This window comes from Salvelinus namaycush, chromosome 18 (assembly GCF_016432855.1).
Source record: "Salvelinus namaycush isolate Seneca chromosome 18, SaNama_1.0, whole genome shotgun sequence".
Taxonomy (NCBI): domain Eukaryota; kingdom Metazoa; phylum Chordata; class Actinopteri; order Salmoniformes; family Salmonidae; genus Salvelinus; species Salvelinus namaycush.
In genome coordinates, this window is record NC_052324.1 from 14,675,993 (window position 1) to 14,696,053 (window position 20,061).

The 20,061-nt window shown below is 43.1% G+C and overlaps 1 protein-coding gene across 2 annotated transcripts; it reads right to left on the reverse strand.

The window, feature by feature from the left end:
• Nucleotides 1–2,835: 2,835 nt before the first annotated feature.
• Nucleotides 2,836–9,468, reverse strand: inpp5e (inositol polyphosphate-5-phosphatase E). Of its 2 annotated transcripts, none has more exons than XM_039013296.1 (11): nucleotides 9,329–9,468; nucleotides 7,824–8,717; nucleotides 6,786–6,909; nucleotides 6,576–6,673; nucleotides 6,269–6,393; nucleotides 5,939–6,058; nucleotides 5,705–5,812; nucleotides 5,359–5,520; nucleotides 5,083–5,198; nucleotides 4,819–4,955; nucleotides 2,836–4,636 (listed from the first exon to the last, which is right to left on the reverse strand). In XM_039013296.1, the coding sequence occupies exons 2-11, from the start codon at nucleotides 8,663–8,665 to the stop codon at nucleotides 4,504–4,506; spliced, it is 1,965 nt and encodes a 654-aa protein (XP_038869224.1). In that variant the 5' UTR covers nucleotides 8,666–8,717; nucleotides 9,329–9,468; the 3' UTR covers nucleotides 2,836–4,503. The 2 variants fall into 2 exon arrangements, with proteins under 2 accessions (XP_038869224.1, XP_038869226.1); XM_039013298.1 differs by lacking the exon at nucleotides 9,329–9,468 and adding an exon at nucleotides 8,965–9,291.
• Between the last annotated feature and the right edge of the window lie 10,593 nt (nucleotides 9,469–20,061).

A 20,061-nucleotide genomic window follows, 5' to 3' on the forward strand; every position in this document is an offset into this window, starting at 1 on the left:
CTTGGTAAAATAGCCCTTACACAGCCTGGAGGTGTGTTGGGTCATTGTCCTGTTGAAAAACAAATGATAGTCCCACTAAGCCCAAATCAGATGGGATGGTGTATTGCTGCAGAATGCTGTGGTAGCCGTGCTGGTTAAGTGTACCTTGAATTCTAAATAAATCATAGACCGTGTCACCAGCAAAGCACCCCCACACAATCACACCTCCTCCTCCATGTTTCAAGGTGGGAACCACACATGCGGAGATCATCTGTTCACCCACACGGTGTGTCACAAAGACACGGCGGAAGGAACCAAAAATCTCAAATTTGGACTCCAGACCAAAGGACAAATGTCCATTGCTTGAGTTTCTTGGCCCAAGCAAGTCTCTTCTTCTTATTGGTGTCCTTTACTAGTGGTTTATTTGAAGCAATTTGACCATGAAGGCCTGATTCACACAGTCTCCTCTGAACAGTTGATGTTTTTTACTTGAACTCTGAAGCATTTATTTGGGTACAATTTCTGAGGCTGGTAACTAATGAACTTATCCTCTGCAGCAGAGGTAACTCTGGGTCTTCCTTTCCTGTGGCGGTCCTCATGAGAGCCAGTTTCATCATAACGCTTGATGGTTTTTGTGACTGCACTTGAAGAAACTTTTTGAAGTTCTTCAAATGTTCCACGTTGACTAACCTTCATGTCTTAAAGTAATGGACTGTCGTTTCTCTTTGCTTAATTGAACTGTTTGTGCCATAATATGGACTTGGTCTTTTACCAAATAGGGCAGTCTTCTGTATACCCCCTTACCTTGTCACAACACAACTGATTAGCTAAAACGCATTAAGGAAAAGATTCCACAAATGTACTTTTAAGGCACACCTGTTAATTGAAATGCATTCCAGGTGACTACCTCATGAAGTTGGTTGAGAGAATGTGCAAAGCTGTCAAGGCAAAGGGTGGTTATTTGAAGAATCTCAAATCTCAAATATATTTTATATATATTTTTTGTTTACTACATGATTCCATGTGTTATTTCATAGTTTTGATGTCTTCACTATTATTCTACATTGTAAAAAATAGTCAAAAGAAAAACCCTTGAATGAGTAGGTGTTGTAAAAACTTTTGACCGGTATGGTACACTAATGTTCTCTCAATGGAGCTGTGCTAAGCACTGGGAGAGAACTACTGTTTGGATCTCCAACTGTAAAAGAAAAGTTTTGAGTGAGGTGATTTTTAAAAACAACATTTTACTCGGTGAGGATATACCCTGCTCTGCGTACCTGGAGCGTCTACACTTTCTTGCCAGAGGGAAGTTTTCCTTTCCTGTTCACTATCCCACCTGACCCATGTTGGCTGGGATGGTTTGCATGCTTTTTGGGTTTAATTCCAAGTATGTGTGAATGAATATGGCTAGAGATTTACATTGCTGGATCTGTAGAGGGAGACCTACAAATTACCTTCATGGTAAAAAGGAAAATAAAGGGTTGTGATTTTCTGTTTCCCAGCCTTCTGTTGGATAGCAAACAGGCCCGGGCCCGGTTGCCCGACAGCGATGGAATTTCGGCTTATGAGTGTTAACGATGCGTCGTTCCTATAACAGCCGAAGATGTAACATGCGTTTCCCAAAAACACCACACAGAGAACGTTCACGAAGTCCATCGTTGGAGCATGTCGATATAGTGATAGGATCAAAAGAAAGGCAGCACTGCTGAGGTTATCGGTGATCACAGACAGATAAACATCTTGATTCTGTGTTTAGTGTAGATATTCTGTTCATGAAGTGACGTGGAAGGGGGAAAAAATTAAACATCTAATGACGCACTTAGTAGTTCTATGAGTGGTCTGAGGCAGTCGGTAAATAATGTGCGTTTTCAAATACAACTTTAGTAACAAGGGTTTTGGGAAACTGCTCAGAGACTTAACAATGCTCCTACAAAGGCTCTAACGATGAACTTAGCCTTAAGATACTTTTGGAAAACCGGGCCCTGGACTACACTGTATGTGTGAATGTCCTAGCAATGTCCTACTACACTGATGTTTGCACAATTAACACAGATACTTCCTTAAATTTGACAGACACTTTTTATGACATTTCAGAGGCTGGAGTCTCACCCAAGGCCCAAGGCCAAGGTGTTGAAAGTGTTCCACAGGGATGCTGGCCCCATGTTGACTCCAATGCTTCCCACAATTGTCAACTTGCGTGGATGTCTTTTGAGTGGTGAACCATTCTTGATACACGGGAAACTGTTGAGTGTGGAAAACCCCAGCACCATTGCAGTTTTTGACACACTCAAACTGGTACACCTTGCACCTACTACCATACCCTGTTCAAAGGCACTTAAATCTTGTCTTGCCCAGTTGCCCACTGAATGGCACACATACTCAATCCATGTCTCAATTGTATCAAGTCTTAAACATCCTTTAACCTGTCTCCTCCCCTTCATCTCTAGACTGATTGAAGCAGATTTAACAGGTGATAATAACTTTCACCTGGTCAGTATGTCATGGAAAGAGCAGGTGTTGTACACTCAATGTATATAGTACTGTGTGTGTGCTGATATCCTTTCGGGTGCCAGAGAAATCTTTACATGTATTTCTCATTTCCAAAACTATATTGCTATTATAGTAGAGGAATGGTATGCGTCTTCTCTAAATTGTAATAATGTATTTAGCTTTTTCACTTTGTTTCAGAATACTGCCACAATCTTACATTTTATTTCAAACCAAGGTTTCTCTGGGTCCTTGAGAGAAAGTGAAAATAATGAATGTGATGACCCATATGTATATCTGTATTCTGGTAAATTAATAATTGCCATGAATGGACAGTCAATTAGCATTTATAAAGCAATTATACTGTCCTTCTTTGAGGGATATTTAATGTCCACTTCAGATGACAGAAGAAAACATTTGTTTCACAATCAAAATAAAACAGAAATGACAAACATTCCATGTGATGTTACATCACAAATCATGTGTTATAAAAGACCCACAGATATGGAGTCCTGAGAAAATCACAAACAAGATCACAGGCACTTGCCCTGAGCGTTAAAGTGAATGAGAACTCATGATTCACCATTACACCAGAACCATTGATCTTCATGCAATGAATTCTCTTCCCCTCGTTAGCACAATACAGTACATGGAAAGTATTTTTTTGATGAAGTTACATGAGTGTATTTCATTTAGTCATGACAAATGACATTAAGGCAATGAATCAGAGTTCAACCCCTCCAATACGATCAACATCACCATTGCAAAAGATGGTTCTGTATCCATTATGTGAGATATTAAACAATATGTTAATAAGCAAGATATTTCACAAAAATCAATCACGCATCTGTTTTTATACAATGCCAGAAAATCCACCATGCATTAATTCAATAAGTACCATACTTGCAGGAAATGTATGTTCATCAAGCAACATCGAAATGTCCCTTAAATTTGACAGGGATAAGTCAATTTCTGTGAAATCATGGGTCAGTTTTTTCTTTATTAGAGGAAATCCAAAAACATCCGAAAAGTTTGGTATATCAAAGAAAGTGCTTTATACTGCTTAAGATCTGTTTGATGAAAATGCATTGACAAGGCCTTTGAATACAGGTACACAAAGTAAAAAGTGACATTACATATGGTCCATATCAACCTGGCTTGTTAAATAAATGTACAAAATAAAACAAAAAAAGAACGTATTAAGTACAGTATACTCAGAGCAACATCAGCCAACCAGGACACACGGGTGGGGGTGAGTAACTGATTCGCTTTCAATCTTCAATGTCAGGTTCCCCAGTTCAGTCTTGTTTATAGAAGGTCTGTATAAATAGACCAGTTTACTGCCGAGTCTGCAGACTGGGGTCTGTCTGAACTCAAGGTCCCTGCCTTCGAGAACAGCCCCACAGCTCCCCCGCCCAAACCACATGAGCGACACAGTTCCAACAGCTCTCAGTAAGGGGGCGCTCATGGATCAGCCTACATGACTTCCATGACTCACAGGGAGATTCTCAATTGGGCAAAAGTCCATCCTCTACTCCCTGACCCGGAAAGCGATAAGTGGTCGAGGAGTGTCAATTCATTAGTAGGCGAACGTAGGAGTCTGCTCATGACCTACTTCAGCAGAAGATGCACAATAGTATCCTGGGCTAGTGTTTAAAAAACCATCACACCCCTTTTGAATCAGCTGTTGTTTTCTCAAAGGAGAAAAGTATGCACACATTGAAAAACTATACGCCACTTTTGTCTAGAAAATGTCTTGCACAACTAGCTAAATTTGTATCACTTTACACATTTATTTGGGGATTCTACCCCTGTCAACGTAATTTGCCTGATGACGCGCAAGTGGAGAACGAGAGTCATTTCATACAAGCACATTTGTTTCTACGTTTCCTCGATTACCTTTGACCTTTTTCAAAAGCAGACGAGGATGCAAGGCCTCGGACAAAACCAACAGATTCTCCCACAGACTGGGCTGGAAGTGGAAACACAAGACTGGTTCCCTTTGGTCCCTCATGGCTGGGTCAGAATGATTCTGGTTCAGGAGATGGAGCAGATGGTGCTGCTGCCCTGGTCCTTCGTGGCTTCTCTCTTCTTCAGCTCTCTGGTGATCCTCCTCCTGATGCCCTCCAGGTACAGACTCCTGTCAAACTGACCCGCTCCCAGAGGAATACTGAGAAACACGCCAGACGGTGAACAAATAAAAAAGGGTTAACCAACTGTTCTAAACTTTGAGCTTTTCGTTGACAGCACTTTCGGACAACGTAATTACTACGAGAAAGGTTAAGTGTTGGAGCTGAAAGCTGCAAATAGCTTGCTACTGCAACAGCTAAGAGAGGCAGGGGTGGGACTCACTTGTCTCTTCCAGGACGGAGTTTGACCTGGAACATGCCGATGACAGGCCGGTGGTCTGACGTCTTTATCATTGAACAGCTGGTGTACTTTATCACTTTGATGTCATCCACCTGCCTGTTCCTGAACAGTATTCTGTCCTAGAGCACACAGAGGAACAGTCAAATAAAACATTCCTTTTGTGTGTGTTTAAAACAAGCCTATATAATAAAGCAAAGAGGCTTGCTTGTATGAATGACACAGGGTATGACTGACGGTGACACGTACTGTGTATGAGGGAGTTCTCTGCTTAGAGGTGGTGTCGTACACGTCACAGCCAACGTCAAATTTGTAGGTGGGGAGGAACTGAATCAGTGCTTCCTGGAAGCCTTTAAAGATGGAACCTAGAACAGAGCATAACACATTTGTACTCTATTGTCAAGTATCTGTCACAGTGAGTATGGTAACAATACATTGAGATATCATTCACAATCTAATACATGTAATATTTGCCTGAACCTCTGGTTCTTAGTGTTAGAATGGTGTTGTTCCATGTAGACGTACCATCCTTCATTTCCTTGGAGAGTTGGTCATGGTGGAGAAGAGGGCCCATGTCCACACCCTGGTTCTGGTTTAGAAGGGCCTCTACCCCCCCACGGTCTTCACTCAGGCGGAAGTTAAAGTCCCCAAACCAAAAAACCTCATCAAACCGTGTTGTCACATCCGCTGAAAGACATGAAACATAGTCATTATCAGTAACATTAACAATGGACCTATTGAGTACTTGTTGCATGAGGGAAACTACAGCATTTCTCCTCACATAATTAGGATGCTCTTCTAGACGTGACAGCGGTACTTCAATATAGTAGTAGTACTGCAATAAACAGCTCTTGTCTTTAAGAGTACTTACAGGATGTGGAGCGGTAAGGGTTGGTGTCTGGAAGAACTTTAGGGAGAGCAAGTGCTTCAACGATCTTGTTGTAGTCCAGAATCCTCTCGTACACTCTGGAATCTCCAGCTGGAACATAAGGACATTTATTAAATCACCTAGTTAGCAGTGCGACTGTATCCAAAAGGCTTTCCACTTCCTGTTTACATTCACATGTAATAGCATCACCTCCTGAACAACAGAGGTGTCACTCACAGGTAAAATGGGAGGTGATGAAGAGGAAGGAAGTGCCAAAGAAGGTGAAGCCGATCCCCACGGCTCCTTTGGTTTTGATCTGAGACATGATGCGTGTTGTGACCGTGGCATGCTCCACTTCTGTTAAGAGGAGATGCGGTGGTTACAGGGACCAAATCAGATCACGTACTGTACACATAAAATGTGGGTAGCCAGAGAGATCACCTTATAATGTTACCTCTCTTACAACATTTTAATTAGAGACCTTCTGAAATGTGTTGATGGGAAAGGACTGATTCACTCTCCTCTGAAAAAAAACGACAACTTGTAGTAGAGACATTCGGGACGGACCTGAGCAGAACCAAATGAGGTCCCTCCTGACGAACACCGTGAGGTAGAGAACCCCGTGGGAGGCTGCGTAGAGCATGACGTAGTACGGCCCCAGAGTCTCCTGAAGACGGATCTCCCATTCCCTCCTGTAACACACACACACACACACACACACACACACACACACACACACACACACACACACACACACACACACACACACACACACACACACACACACACACACACACACACACACACAATCAGCATAGAGTGCTGAAGACTCGATTGATATAATGCAAAATGCTCTCATACAGTCGTCCTATACCGGTCAGGACATCCCTCCTGGACTCCGATGATGTAAAAGTCTTGTGCAAATTCAGAGTCTGTCGGGAGCAACAGATCATCTAGGTTGTTTGGAAGTCCCTGAAAATGATACGGAAGTAGTCTTTTTTTTTATTATCAAAGAGTGAGTGTAGAACTTGTGTACAGATATTCAGGCTCTAGGCCTAATGTTGAACAGTAGGAGTGGCCTCACCTTCTCTCCATGCATGTTCCATGTGGCTATGTAGATGCCAACTCTCCTCTCTGGGAAATAGCGGTCCAGCTCCTCAGCGCCCAGAAGGGCACCACTGCCCAGCACGCTGCCCTCCAGAAAACTCCTGGAACACAATGAGGAAATGAACACTTCATAACCGGAGGTATAGCAGCACTGTTTTCCCTGCTTGCTCTAACAAACAATTAGTATTCTTGGCTACTTTGAACCAAACCCATTTCAAATGTCTGGTAGGCTCCATTATACAAGTTCAGTAGAATACACACACAATTCAAAGAACGCTGGATATTATTGGCACTGAGGCACATTTCAAAACATAGGCTTCTTCCATAGCTGATAGCTGTCAAACATTTCAGATAAATCCCCCGATTCCTTGAACAGCTCCTTGCTGAGGCACAACATGTGTATTGAGACCCATCTTTGCTCCCTGAATGGTGGCAAAAGCTATGCTGATTCACACACTCCCACCTGACAATTTCCTCCATCAGAGTGAGCACTTACATACCATAAGCCTCTGAGGCCTTCATTGAAGCAGAACTGCAGCCAGTGTTGCTAGTGCACACACCGATGCTAATGCCCTAGCTGCAGATGTGCCACGGTAATAATTACAGCATAGTCTTCTTGGTTGCCATTCACTGATGGTGATTGTGACCGCTCACAATAAGTTACAATAGCTCAAATGCCCATCTGTAGTTCATGCAGAATATATTTAACTCAAGGCACACCTCAATTCTTATCATGAGATGTCATGTTCCACATCACAGGAAGTGCATTATTGTATCAATGAAATGGAGCATCCCTTAAGCCCATCTTTATTTTAGAGCTGCATCAAACATTCAAAGGATACTTTATACACTATAGTTAGATCACCTATTAGTTTCAATGCCTTCAGAAAGCTATCAAGACTTACAGCACTTTGATACCGATATGGTATCCAATACAGGTAGAGAAGGCTTCTGCCGGACGTATCTGGTCAGTAATCTGGAGAGGATATCATGAGTGAGAGGCGTGTAGCCCTACCTGTTCCTGACGTCCCTGGGTCTGATGGGGTTCAACACGCTGAAGGTGGACTTCATGGAGTTGACAGAGGTGTTGTCCAACACCATGTTATCCAGAAGCCGGCTGTCGCTCAGGTTCCTGTGCAGGTGCAGCCTCTCCGGCCCAGCTCTCCCCGGCACAATGCCATAATCCACGCAATCCCTGTCAATCCGATTAGCCGTCCTTAAGGACTCCGACGCCAAGGTCTGCTCCAGAGCAGGAAGTGGACCCGATGGCTGTAAGGGAGAGAGGCGTACCTTGAAGGGCCTCCCCCGCTGCTCCGCTGGGTCACCGTGGTGGTCGTGGGGCCTCCTCTCGTACTCGGAGAGGCTCTGGCCCCTGGCTCTGAAGACAGGGGACCCTGTAGGAGTTAAGAGGGGTCCAACGATGGAGCTCTGTCCGTTCCTTAAGGTGGCAGCACCGCTCAAGGTGAACACACCTGTAACTGCCGAGTCCTCCTTAAGAGAGTCTGTGGAGGAACCAGTCTCAGCTGGGTCAGTCAGACTCTCCTGGTTGTGCTTAAGTCTTCTGCTTCTCACCTCCTCCATCGAACCGCTCTTCCCTCCCTTCGACAGTGCAGGGGGCTTGGGCAGTAGGGGCGGTCGCGGTTGGTAGAGACTGGTCTTGCTGCTTTGGTCTTGTACATCCTGAGGGAATTTCAGGGTGTCGAGGAGCTTGGTGGGTTTGATGTCCTCTGTAGGGGGGTTCACTGGCATCTTGTCACTGCTAACTCTTTCTGGATCCTTCACACCAGGAGCTCCACGAGGTAACACTCCATCAGGCTGAGAGGGGCTACTGTCCTCCCCATTCTCAGTCATCCTCATGCCAGTTTGCACCTTCTGTCAGATGTCAGTACCATGCCATGGAAGAGGTCATCTAGAAAACAATTATAGCTACTGTACTATTAATGAGAATGGATTGATAATATTTCTAATTATATGCTTGATTGTTACACTAGCTAGCTAGACACTTGCTATGTTACTTATCTTACACAAGCAATGAAGCTAGGTAGCAACGAGTTGATTAGCCCGACTAAGTTAGCTGCACATATGGTTGGCTCATGTTAGCTAGCTAAATGACTGGAAGAGAGAACTCCACAGACAAAAGAAGAAACCTTAGTTACCAGTATATTTGACAGCTCTGTTGGCAGTAATGTTAACTGGACGCTAAAATTGCTAACTACTGTGATGACATGTAAAGCCATCTAGCTAGCACATGTTTACGATTATGCTAGCTAGTTAGCTACATCCTCGTAAACATGTGCTGCTAAAAAAGATAGCTGCTTGCTATGCGCTCTAACGTTAGCTATATAGCATTCGAATTCACATAACATTCGCTAGATAGCTAGCAGAAACGCATTGGTGAAACGTTGTAGCTGCTAGCTGTGCTAGCTAATATTTTAACCTATGACAGACCGCTAGGAACATGGCAGTCTGGGAAAGACAAACGCATTAGACACGACACTACATTTAATCAACGTTAGATACCTGGGGAAAAGCGAAATCAAGTTTCGTCCATTACAACATTGTGAGAATATATCGTTAGAGGTAACATTAACTAGCTAGCTATTTTTAGTTTAGCTCCCAACGTTAAACCAAACTTTCCACTTCTCTAGACATGGTTTTTCTTCTTCATTGATGTTTACTGGCAGACTACACTCATAATGTGTATTGCCGCCACCTACTGTAAGGGGTAGTAAAAAAATACCCCAAAAACAAAATAGGTTTTGGATTAACAAATTCATACTAATTACCAAAAACACAAACCAAATTCACGCTACTATCCTGTATAAAATACTACACCTTCGGTCGGATTTCAATGTATTTTCAGATCCCTAAACAGGCTCATGGAACCTCTTCATTCAGTACTCCCTGTAACATTTCGGTTGTATAGTCCTGGAGATCCAGAAATCTATTTGCCGCCATCACAATGATGTCTAACTTAGAATGTTTTATTAATTTGACTAGTGCAATTTATCACTAAGTCCACCTTCTTCACTGTTAGTGTGTCGGGATCCTTCTCCTGCATGCAATTCACTGCAGACTGTGGGCCATCCACTACCATCTCACCTCTACTCATTCCTTCAGCTATTTTCACTGCCTCCACATAGGAGACCTGCTGGATAGCCCTGACCCTAGCTACTGCGCCCTCCTTCATCCTTACAGGGCACTCCGGGAACGTGATTCCCATCACAATTACAACATGCTTCATCTGACTCTTCAACTGCTACATACATTATTTATTACTTCGACAAACACTTGCCACGTGTCCAGACTTGTTATAATTGTAACACTGCAGCGGCTTCTGTACTGTACATATGGTCTGACCGCATTTCTCACATACCCACGTTTTACATACATCGGGTGAACCACTTCATCAAACGACTAAATAAAACCGATAGGCTTTGCTCCTTCTTTCCATCTATCATTTGATTCAAGCGATGTGCGTCTACCACTCACTCCTACACGAGATGACACCTTTAACCGGAGCCCTACTCTAAAAAGCATAGCTTTCCACGTCATACGTCGGCATCTTGTAGAGCCACAGAGCTTTCTCCTTTTGTGCTCACGATATCAACATCATACCGCTCATGGTCACTCTGACCGATTCCACTCTACCTAATTAGAGTGGAATTGCAACAATCTTCAAAATGTTCTTAAATGTGATGTTCTGGTGCCTCTAGGGGATTTCAGAAAGCTGATTGAGGACCTTATTACTGATGAATGTGTTATTTTTTTAGGACCATATTTTTCTTTCTGCTTGCATTTTGTGTTTATATTTTGATGTGTGTATTTTCTGTTAATTATTTAATTCAGGGCTCATCTGTAAAAGAGACCTTGGTCTCAGTCGACTCCCTCATAAAATAAAGCTTAAATATATTTTTTATTTACAATAGAATAAATCAAATAGACTTGTCTGTTTGTTCAATGTATTCACACATAGCTACTGTAGCCTATATTTCTTTTTAAATTACTTATTGTTTATTTTTCCCAATAAGCGCTTTGAGATTCTGTCTGTAAGGAAAAGCGCTATAGAAGTTGAATACATTAAGTAAAATATTTGTTGCAGCCAGAGACAACTTTTGCAATTGCACTTTTAACCAGAAGGTGTCATTATAGGGATGTGTACTGTAAGTGCAGCAAGTGCGACTGCTTGATTCACAATAACATATGAAATACATCGGATTTAGCTCAATTATTGACTTGTACGTCATCTACACACATTCACATATCCCATTTACAATGAAATCGTGGGTAGAGTAAAGAGAGCAGGTTTGCAGACTGTTGAGGCCATGATTATTCAGCATACGGTCGACGAGGCTATTTACCCAGAGTAAATACAAATGCCATTTTCTGAGCTGTTTGAGAACTGTTAAGTTCCTGTGTTTACTCATGTTTAAAATGTTTATTGGCTCAATGATCCTGCAGCACAGAAGTGTTCTCCTGTGATTGAATCACGGTGCTTTATCTGAAATCACAGCAAGCTCTCTGACATTGAGTCTCACCCTGGTAAAGAGCAGATGGATGCTGCAGCTGGTTTCACACAACTCAGCTCGTGTTTGACATCGTCACATTTTATGGTTCCCTCCTACAGTTGAAAGTGAGATGGCTAGGGTAGAGAGGACCTGGGAATCTTGACTAGAGAGGGTTCCATAATCCAGGGCATCTGTTCACTGTAAACAATGTTCTTTCATGACTGTAAGACTAAATAGCCTCCCAATGATGTCACTCCATGATTATGAACTTCTGGATCATCTGTACCAGAGCTTATTATATGTACACTAAAGATCTGGGGACCAGGCTACCTCATCTCCCCTATTGAGAATGATCCTTGCACAGTTCAATCATGTTTGAGAATACCACTTACACATAGCCTGTTGGTGTGGACCCAAAGGTCTCCCAAATAGGACTGTGTTCAGACATGCCTCTCTCTCCCAGTGTTTCAGACACATTTTACAGAGCTGCTATATAGAGAGCCCTGGTGAAACTGGTAGCTGCATGTTGCAACAAGACTCTAGGTTTGGTGTGGGAATAAAAATTATCTGAAAGCTCAAGTGACACGTATGCAGTTTAACCATGGAAAAGTAATCAGGGTCTGCTCACGGAAAAGGTTTTCCACAATGTCTGAATCTTCTGTATGCTGTATATGTACAGTGACAATAAAAAGTATGTGAACCCTTTGGAAAAACCTGGATTTCTGCATAAATTGGTCATCAAATTTGATCTGATCTTCATCTAGGTCACAACAACAGACAAACACAGTCTGCTTAAACTAATAACACACAAACAATTATACGTTTTCATGATTTTATTGAACACACCGTGTAAACATTCACAGTGCAGGGTGGGAAAAGTATGTGAACCCTTGGATTTAATAACTGGTTGACCCTCCTTTGGCAGCAATAACCTCAACCAAATGTGTTCTGTAGTTGCGGGTCAGACCTGCACAACGGTCAGGAGGAATTTTGGACCATTCCTCTTTACAAAACTGTTTCAGTTCAGCAATATTCTTGGGATGTCTGGTGTGAACTGCTCTCTTGAGGTCATGCCACAGCATCTCAATCGGGTTGAGGTCAGGACTCTGACTGGGCCACTCTAGAAGGCGTATTTTCTTCTGTTGAAGCCATTTTGTTGTTGATTTACTTCTGTGTTTTGGGTCGTTCTCCTGTTGCATCACCCAACTTCTGTTGACCTTCAATTGGCGGACAGATAGCCTTACATTCTCTTGCAAAATGTCTTGATAAACGTGGGAATTCATTTTTCCGTCGATGATAGCAAGCTGTCCAGGCCCTGAGGCAGCAAAGCAGCCCCAAACCATGATGCTCCCTCCACCATACTTTACAGTTGGGATGAGGTTTTGATGTTGGTGTGCTGTGCCTTTTTTTCTCCACACATAGTGTTGTGTGTTCCTTCCAAACAACTCAACTGTAGTTTAATCTGTCCACAGAATATTTTGCCAGTAGCGCTGTGGAACATCCAGGTGCTCTTTTGTAAACTTCAGACATGCAGCAATGTTTTTTTTGGATAGCAGTGGCTTCTTCCGTGGTGTCCTCCCATGAACACCATTCTTGTTTTGTGTTTTACGTATCGTAGACTCGTCAACAGAGATGTTCGCATGTTCCAGAGATTTCTGTAAGTCTTTAGCTGACACTCTAGGATTCTTCTTAACCTCAATGAGCATTATGCGCTGTGCTCTTGCAGTCATCTTTGCAGGACGGCCACTCCTAGGGAGAGTAGCAACAGTGCTGAACTTTCTCCATTTATAGACAATTTGTCTTACCGTGGACTGTTGAACATCAAGGCTTTTAGAGATACTTTTGTAACCCTTTCCAGCTTTATGCAAGTCAACAATTCTTAATCTAAAGTCTTCTGAGATCTCTTTTGTTCAAGGCATGGTTCACATCAGGCAATGCTTCTTGTGAATAGCAAACTCAAATTTTGTAAGTGTTTTTTATAGGGCAAGGCAGCGCTAACCATTATCTCCAGTCTCGTCTCATTGATTGGACTCCAGGTTAGCTGACTCCTGACTCCAATTAGCTTTTGTAGAAGTCATTAGTCTAGGGTTTCACACTTTTTCCAACCTACGCTGTGAATGTTTAAATTATGTATTCAATATAGACAAGAAAAATACAATAATTTGTGTGTTATTAGTTTAAGCACACTATGTTTGTCTATTGTTGTGACTTTATGCGGAAATCCAGTTAATTCCAAAGGGTTCACATACTTTTTCTTGCCACTGGTATGTGACCATATACTGTATCGCCCCTCACCAAGAGACAGCTGATCGACCTTCCCTGATGAAACATTGGAACTGTGGATCCACTCTTTGAATCATGTTGTAGATTTTGTATGGATTTTGGAATCAAAATATTTTTGTCTGGAACCATAGGTCAGAGGAAGTTTAGACTGTGACGATACTAATTGGAATTTCAAACATTGTGTCTGTAGTGCCATGTAGTAAACTTGGGCAGAATATTTAGGATTCTTTGGTAATGTTAGCATTAGCAGCATTTGCTTGACTCCTATTCAAAGTTGCCATGCGGTGTAAATATTGATTTTGGCCACTTGATGTCTGTATCTATCTTGGCCAGACTGTACACTTTCTTTTGGCCCATTTCTCATTATAAAAAACAATAACAGAGCAGTGCAGTAAATACATCAGTGGTCATACAGACACACAAACACACCCACTCCATCCGTTTAAGGGTGAGAAAAGGACAAAGTTGTTCATTAAACTTCTCTATTGTACAGCAGTGCAATGGTCTCTCTCTCTCTCTCTCTCTCTCTCTCTCTCTCTCTCTCTCTCTCTCTCTCTCTCTCTCTCTCTCTCTCTCTCTCTCTCTCTCTCTCTCTCTCTCTCTCTCTCTCTCTCTCTCTCTCTCTCTCTCTCTCTCTCTCTCTCTCTCTCTCTCTCTCTCTCTCTCTCTCTCTCTCTCTCTCTCTCTCTCTCTCTCAAAAGGGAAAGAGAGCGGGAATCGATGCGCTGATATGAGATTCAGTCTAATGAGGATCAGAAACATCTTAATAAAGGCCCGTAATCCCGGTTTAATCCCTCATTACAGGCCAATCTGTATTCAGTGCTCCTACCTCTGCAGTCATGTCACATTCCCCTCGTATTGTTCTCCCTCTCCCCATCCTTCACATAGGGCCACGCTCTCTTTGTCTTCTCTCGGTGTCAGTTATATTTGATCCCCTCATTAGACTTTAAGAAGAGAAGCGCTCCAGGGCTGAAAATAGTGCTTTTGTATGCACTTCTTATGGTATTAGTGGACTGAAATGGAAAATGAGACATATGCTTAATAACTCTAGACCAGTGTGGGACTGGGGCCCAGACGTATTGTTTTATCATTTTATCAAATTAAATGTTATAATGGAGTTTGAGTGTTGAGACTGGCTGGGCTTTGACCAGAAGTAAAGAGACACACTTCTGAGTCATGTAATACTTACTGTATGACCTTGGACAGTGTGACATTAGTAGTCAGACATATAGACTTTTACAAAAGAAACCTCATCTTGAGAGTCTCCTACATGAATTGTGTTCAAAACAGATATGACACCTATAATGTGACACCATACGTATATAGGACTACACACTTCTGACAGGACCACTGAAATCAATCAAACCTATGAAATCCAACCTGTCCAACCACATTGCTTTGCAATTACCTTTGCAAGGTATACCCTTGTGAATGGAGCATGTTAAAATATCCAGAGGGAATGTTGTTGGATGATATTTACCTTGTGACCAGTTCAAATATCGCAGTGGAATGAGGTGTTGGGTGTCTGAATGGAGATGTGTGTATTGGTGACCTCTACTACATTATTCCTGAACATGAAGGCCCTAGTTACGGGCTCCAGCTATAGGGCTGAGAGTTTTCCCAGGAAAAGTCAGGTCAGCTCACATGGTGAGGAAAAAACTCTGTGCTCTATTATACTACAATGTTAGAACAATTTTGTTGAGCCCTGTGGATGAGAATAGCAGCCAAACCTTGTGAAAACCAGCTTATCAACACCAAGAGCGTCCATTCCTGTCGACCAATGCACACGCCCCAATTTACACTAATGAAGGAGGTTAATGTTGAATTATATGAAGAGAGAGAGAGAGGCAGTGCAATGATCCACTGTTGTGGTGAGAGGATAATTTATTTGGTGATGATGTCGCTATAGGCCAGCCATCATAAATACCTCACCCTATTGCTGGACGACTAGGGAGCGGGGGGAGAAAACATATAATAATAAACACATCTCATTAAGAGTAAGAGTTGCTAAAACACTAATGTAACACTCACATGACGAGATGAGGCTATAGGGAGACATCGGTACAGTAGTATCTGTGTGTGTCTGAATGAAGGTCAAAGACGTGTCTTTTGACCTGAGAAGGAATATCAGCATCAAGAGCCCTGCTTTCTTTTTTGGGGGCAGATTCCCCATTTCTTCTCCAGCTAATGGCAGCATATAAGAGGTGAAAAAAAACAGTCTTTAAAAGACTGAACCGGTGTAATTCAGAATTATCTCTATAGTGGGACCAGCACTGGCAATATTTTTGCCGTCAAAAATTAAGTTCCTATTTTATGTCAAATATACATAATTAATCATATTTTATGTGCACATTGTTTTGAATAAAAATGCATTTACATTTTGTTTTGTTGAACCCAAAGGGACAGTTGATATACACTTAGCTTTGTCACAACAAATCTGAGCTTGTAGTGTTAATGCCTCCCTTCGTGTTCCCTTCCCAAGGTATTCATTTCAAAACAGTGAGAACTCTGCAGGTCTAATTTAGAGCTCTGTGTCACTTAACACTGCCTTACCAGCCAATCAAAACCAAAACACAGCCTGTTGATTTTGATTCTATCCATATCCAATATCCAACATATTTTCATTTAGAATTTGTTTTTATGAGGGTAGGTTGGGCCATGTCTGTGCACGCACATCGAGTGGGCAAGGAACGTTATCATTTATATCACTAAACAGGGGGTCAAAACAGGAAGAAAAACAACATCATTGCTTATTGGAAGTTTGATGGAAACAAACCGTCAAGCAATGTGTAGTATCTGATGGTGTCTTTAGGAAGATATAGGGTTCGTAAGCTGTGGAGGCACAGGTTAGAGATCCCCATACTCAATCACTGTGGCAGATCTCCCTCAGAGGTGATGTTTTTGCTCAAACATGCTTTGTGTAATCCACCCAGATTCCCTGCTTGCTTCATTCCATGTTCCCATTCCCAATTTGCGTCGGAATGATCCAGGCAGGTCTACAGGTCACCTGGCATGAACACTGCTCCACCCAAAATCACCAACACCTAAACTTGGCTTGTCAAATTACTCCTACCTCAAATTCGAGGCTACAGTATTTATTTAGCATTTACAGCTCAGATATTATTTAAATTAAAGAGGCCCCCAGTGAACCTCAACTTGAATTTGCCTGTATTGCTTCATCCCATTATCCATCCCCCCACTCCCCTCCTCCCTCTGGCTCTGCCCCTGCTCTGTTTACACTGGGCAAAGAGAGGAGCAGGTGCAGACCTCAGGGGTATTGTGTGTGTGTGCGTGTGTGTATGTGTGTGTGTGCTCTCAGAAAGAGCATGTGCCAGCAAAGACCCTGTACACTAATCACACATGATAGCATCTCCAGCAGAAAGACAGCAGGCGCACGTTAGAGCCTCGGGCACAGGGCTGGCCAAACTGCCATAACCAGCCATGATGACAGCACTCTCACTCAGACACACAAACACTCTCTCTCACACACACACACACACACACACACACACACACACACACACACACACACACACACACACACACACACACACACACACACACACACACACACACACACACACACACACACACACACACACACACAAACACATACACAAACACACACACACACAATTGGAGGTGTACCTGTGAATGTATTTCAAGGCCTACCTTCAAACTCAGTGCCTCTTTGCTTGACATCATGGGAAAATCAAAAGAAATCAGCCAAGACCTCATAAAAGAAATGTGGACCTCCACAAGTCTGGTTCATCCTTGGGAGCAATTTCCCAAAGCCTGAAGGTACCCCGTTCATTTGTACAAACAATAGTACGCAAGTATAAACGCCATGGGACAACGCAGACGTCATACCGCTGAGGAAGGAGACGCGTTCTGTCTCCTAGAGATCAACGCACATATTGAGAAAAGTGCAAATCAATCTCAGAACAACAGCAAAGGACCTTGTGAAGATGCTGGAGGGAACAGGTACAAAATGATCTATATCCACAGTAAAATTAGTCCTATATTGACATAACCTGAAAGGTCGCTCAGCACGGAAGAAGCCACTGCTCCAAAACCACCATAAAAAAAACTGACTATGGTTTGCAGCTGCACATGGGGACAAAGATCGTACTTTTTGGAGAACTGTCCTCTAGTGTGATGAAACAAAAATAGAACTGTTTGGCCATAATGACCATCGTTATGTTTGGAGGAAAAAGGGGGAGGATTGCATGCCCGGGGGTGGCAGCATCATGTAGTGGGGGTGCTTTGCTGCAGGAGGGACAGGTGCCCTTCACAAAATAGATGGCATCATGAGGAATGACAATTATGTGGATATATTGAAGCAACATCTCAAGACATCAGTCAGGAAGTTAAAGCTTGGTCGCAAATGAGTCTTCCAAATGTACAATGACCAAAAGCATACTTCCAAAGTTGTGGCAAAATGACTTAAGGACAACAAAGTCAAGGTATTGGAGTGGTCATCACTAAGCCCTGACCTCAATCTCATAGGAAATTTGTGGGCAGAACTGAAAAAGTGTGTGCGAGCAAGGAGGCCTACAATCCTGACTCAGTTACAACAGCTCTGTCAGGAGGAATGGGCCAAAATTCACCCAACTTATTGTGGGAAGCTTGTGGAAGGCTACCTGAAATGTTTGACCCAAGTTAAACAATTTAAAGGCAATGCTACCAAATACCAATTGAGTGTATGTAAACTTCTGACCCACTGGGAATGTGAGGAAAGAAATCAAATCTGAAATAAATCATTCTCTCTACTACATTTCACATTCTTAAAATAAAGTGGTGATCCTAACTGACCTAAGACAGGAAATTTTACTAGGATTAAATGTTTGTTAAAAAACTGAGTTTAAATGTATTTGGCTAAGGTGTATATAAACTTCCGACTTCAACTGTACATCCACAGGTACACCTCCAATTGACTCAAACAATGTCAATTAGCCTATCAGAAGCTTCTAAAGCCATGACATAATTTTCTGGAATTTTCAAGCTGTTTAAAGACACAGTTAACTTGGTGTATGTAAACTTCTGACCCACTGGAATTGTGATACAGTGAATTCTAAGTGAAATAATAAGTCTGTAAACAATTGTTGGGAAAATTACTTGTGTCATGCACTAAGTAGATGTTCTAACCGACTTGCCAAAACTATAGTTTGTTAACAAGAAATGTGTGTAGTGGTTGAAAAACGAGTTTTAATGACTCCAACCTAAGTGTATGTAAACTTCCGACTTCAACCGACTCCAATAGGTAGAGGTAAAGTGACTAGGCAACAGGATAGATAGACTGAGCTGTAGCAGCAGCGTATGTGGAGCAGTAGCAGCAGCGTATGTGGAGCAGTAGCAGCAGCGTATGTGGAGCAGTAGCGTATGTGGAGCAGTAGCAGCAGCGTATGTGGAACAGTAGCAGCAGCGTATGTGGAGCACTAGCAGCAGCGTATGTGGAGCACTAGCAGCAGCGTATGTGGAGCACTAGCAGCAGCGTATGTGGGGCAGTAGCAGCAGCGTATGTGGAGCACTAGCAGCAGCGTATGTGGAACACTAGCAGCAGCGTATGTGGAGCACTAGCAGCAGCGTATGTGGAGCACTAGCAGCAGTGTATGTGGAGCAGTAGCAGCAGTGTATGTGGAGCAGTAGCAGCAGTGTATGTGGAGCAGTAGCAGCAGTGTATGTGGAGCAGTAGCAGCAGTGTATGTGGAGCAGTAGCAGCAGTGTATGTGGAGCAGTAGCAGCAGTGTATGTGGAGCACTAGCAGCAGCGTATGTGGAGCACTAGCAGCAGCGTATGTGGAGCACTAGCAGCAGCGTATGTGGAACAGTAGCAGCAGCGTATGTGGAGCACTAGCAGCAGCGTATGTGGAGCACTAGCAGCAGCGTATGTGGAGCACTAGCAGCAGCGTATGTGGGGCAGTAGCAGCAGTGTATGTGGAGCAGTAGCAGCAGTGTATGTGGAGCAGTAGCAGCAGTGTATGTGGAGCAGTAGCAGCAGTGTATGTGGAGCAGTAGCAGCAGTGTATGTGGGGCAGCAGTGTATGTGGGGCAGTAGCAGCAGTGTATGTGGGGCAGTAGCAGCAGTGTATGTGGGGCAGTAGCAGCAGTGTATGTGGAGCAGTAGCAGCAGTGTATGTGGGGCAGCAGTGTATGTGGGGCAGCAGTGTATGTGGGGCAGTAGCAGCAGTGTATGTGGGGCAGTAGCAGCAGTGTATGTGGGGCAGTAGCAGCAGCGTATGTGGGGCAGTAGCAGCAGCGTATGTGGGGCAGTAGCAGCAGCGTATGTGGAGCAGTAGCAGCAGCGTATGTGGAGCAGTAGCAGCAGCGTATGTGGAGCAGTAGCAGCAGCGTATGTGGAGCAGTAGCAGCAGCGTATGTGGAGCAGTAGCAGCAGCGTATGTGGAGCAGTAGCAGCAGCGTATGTGGAGCAGTAGCAGCAGCGTATGTGTGTGAAAGCGTG

Excerpts from the sequence above, each read along its gene's own strand:
- inpp5e (XM_039013296.1), bottom strand. The coding sequence starts at position 8,665 with ATGAGGATGACTGAGAATGGGGAGGACAGTAGCCCCTCTCAGCCTGAT. Across the intron at positions 6,394-6,575 it reads CAGGAGGGATGTCCTGACCG|GAGGGAATGGGAGATCCGTC; the intron begins GTATAGGACGAC and ends TGTGTGTTACAG. Across the intron at positions 4,956-5,082 it reads AGAGAACTCCCTCATACACA|GACAGAATACTGTTCAGGAA; the intron begins GTACGTGTCACC and ends TGTGTGCTCTAG.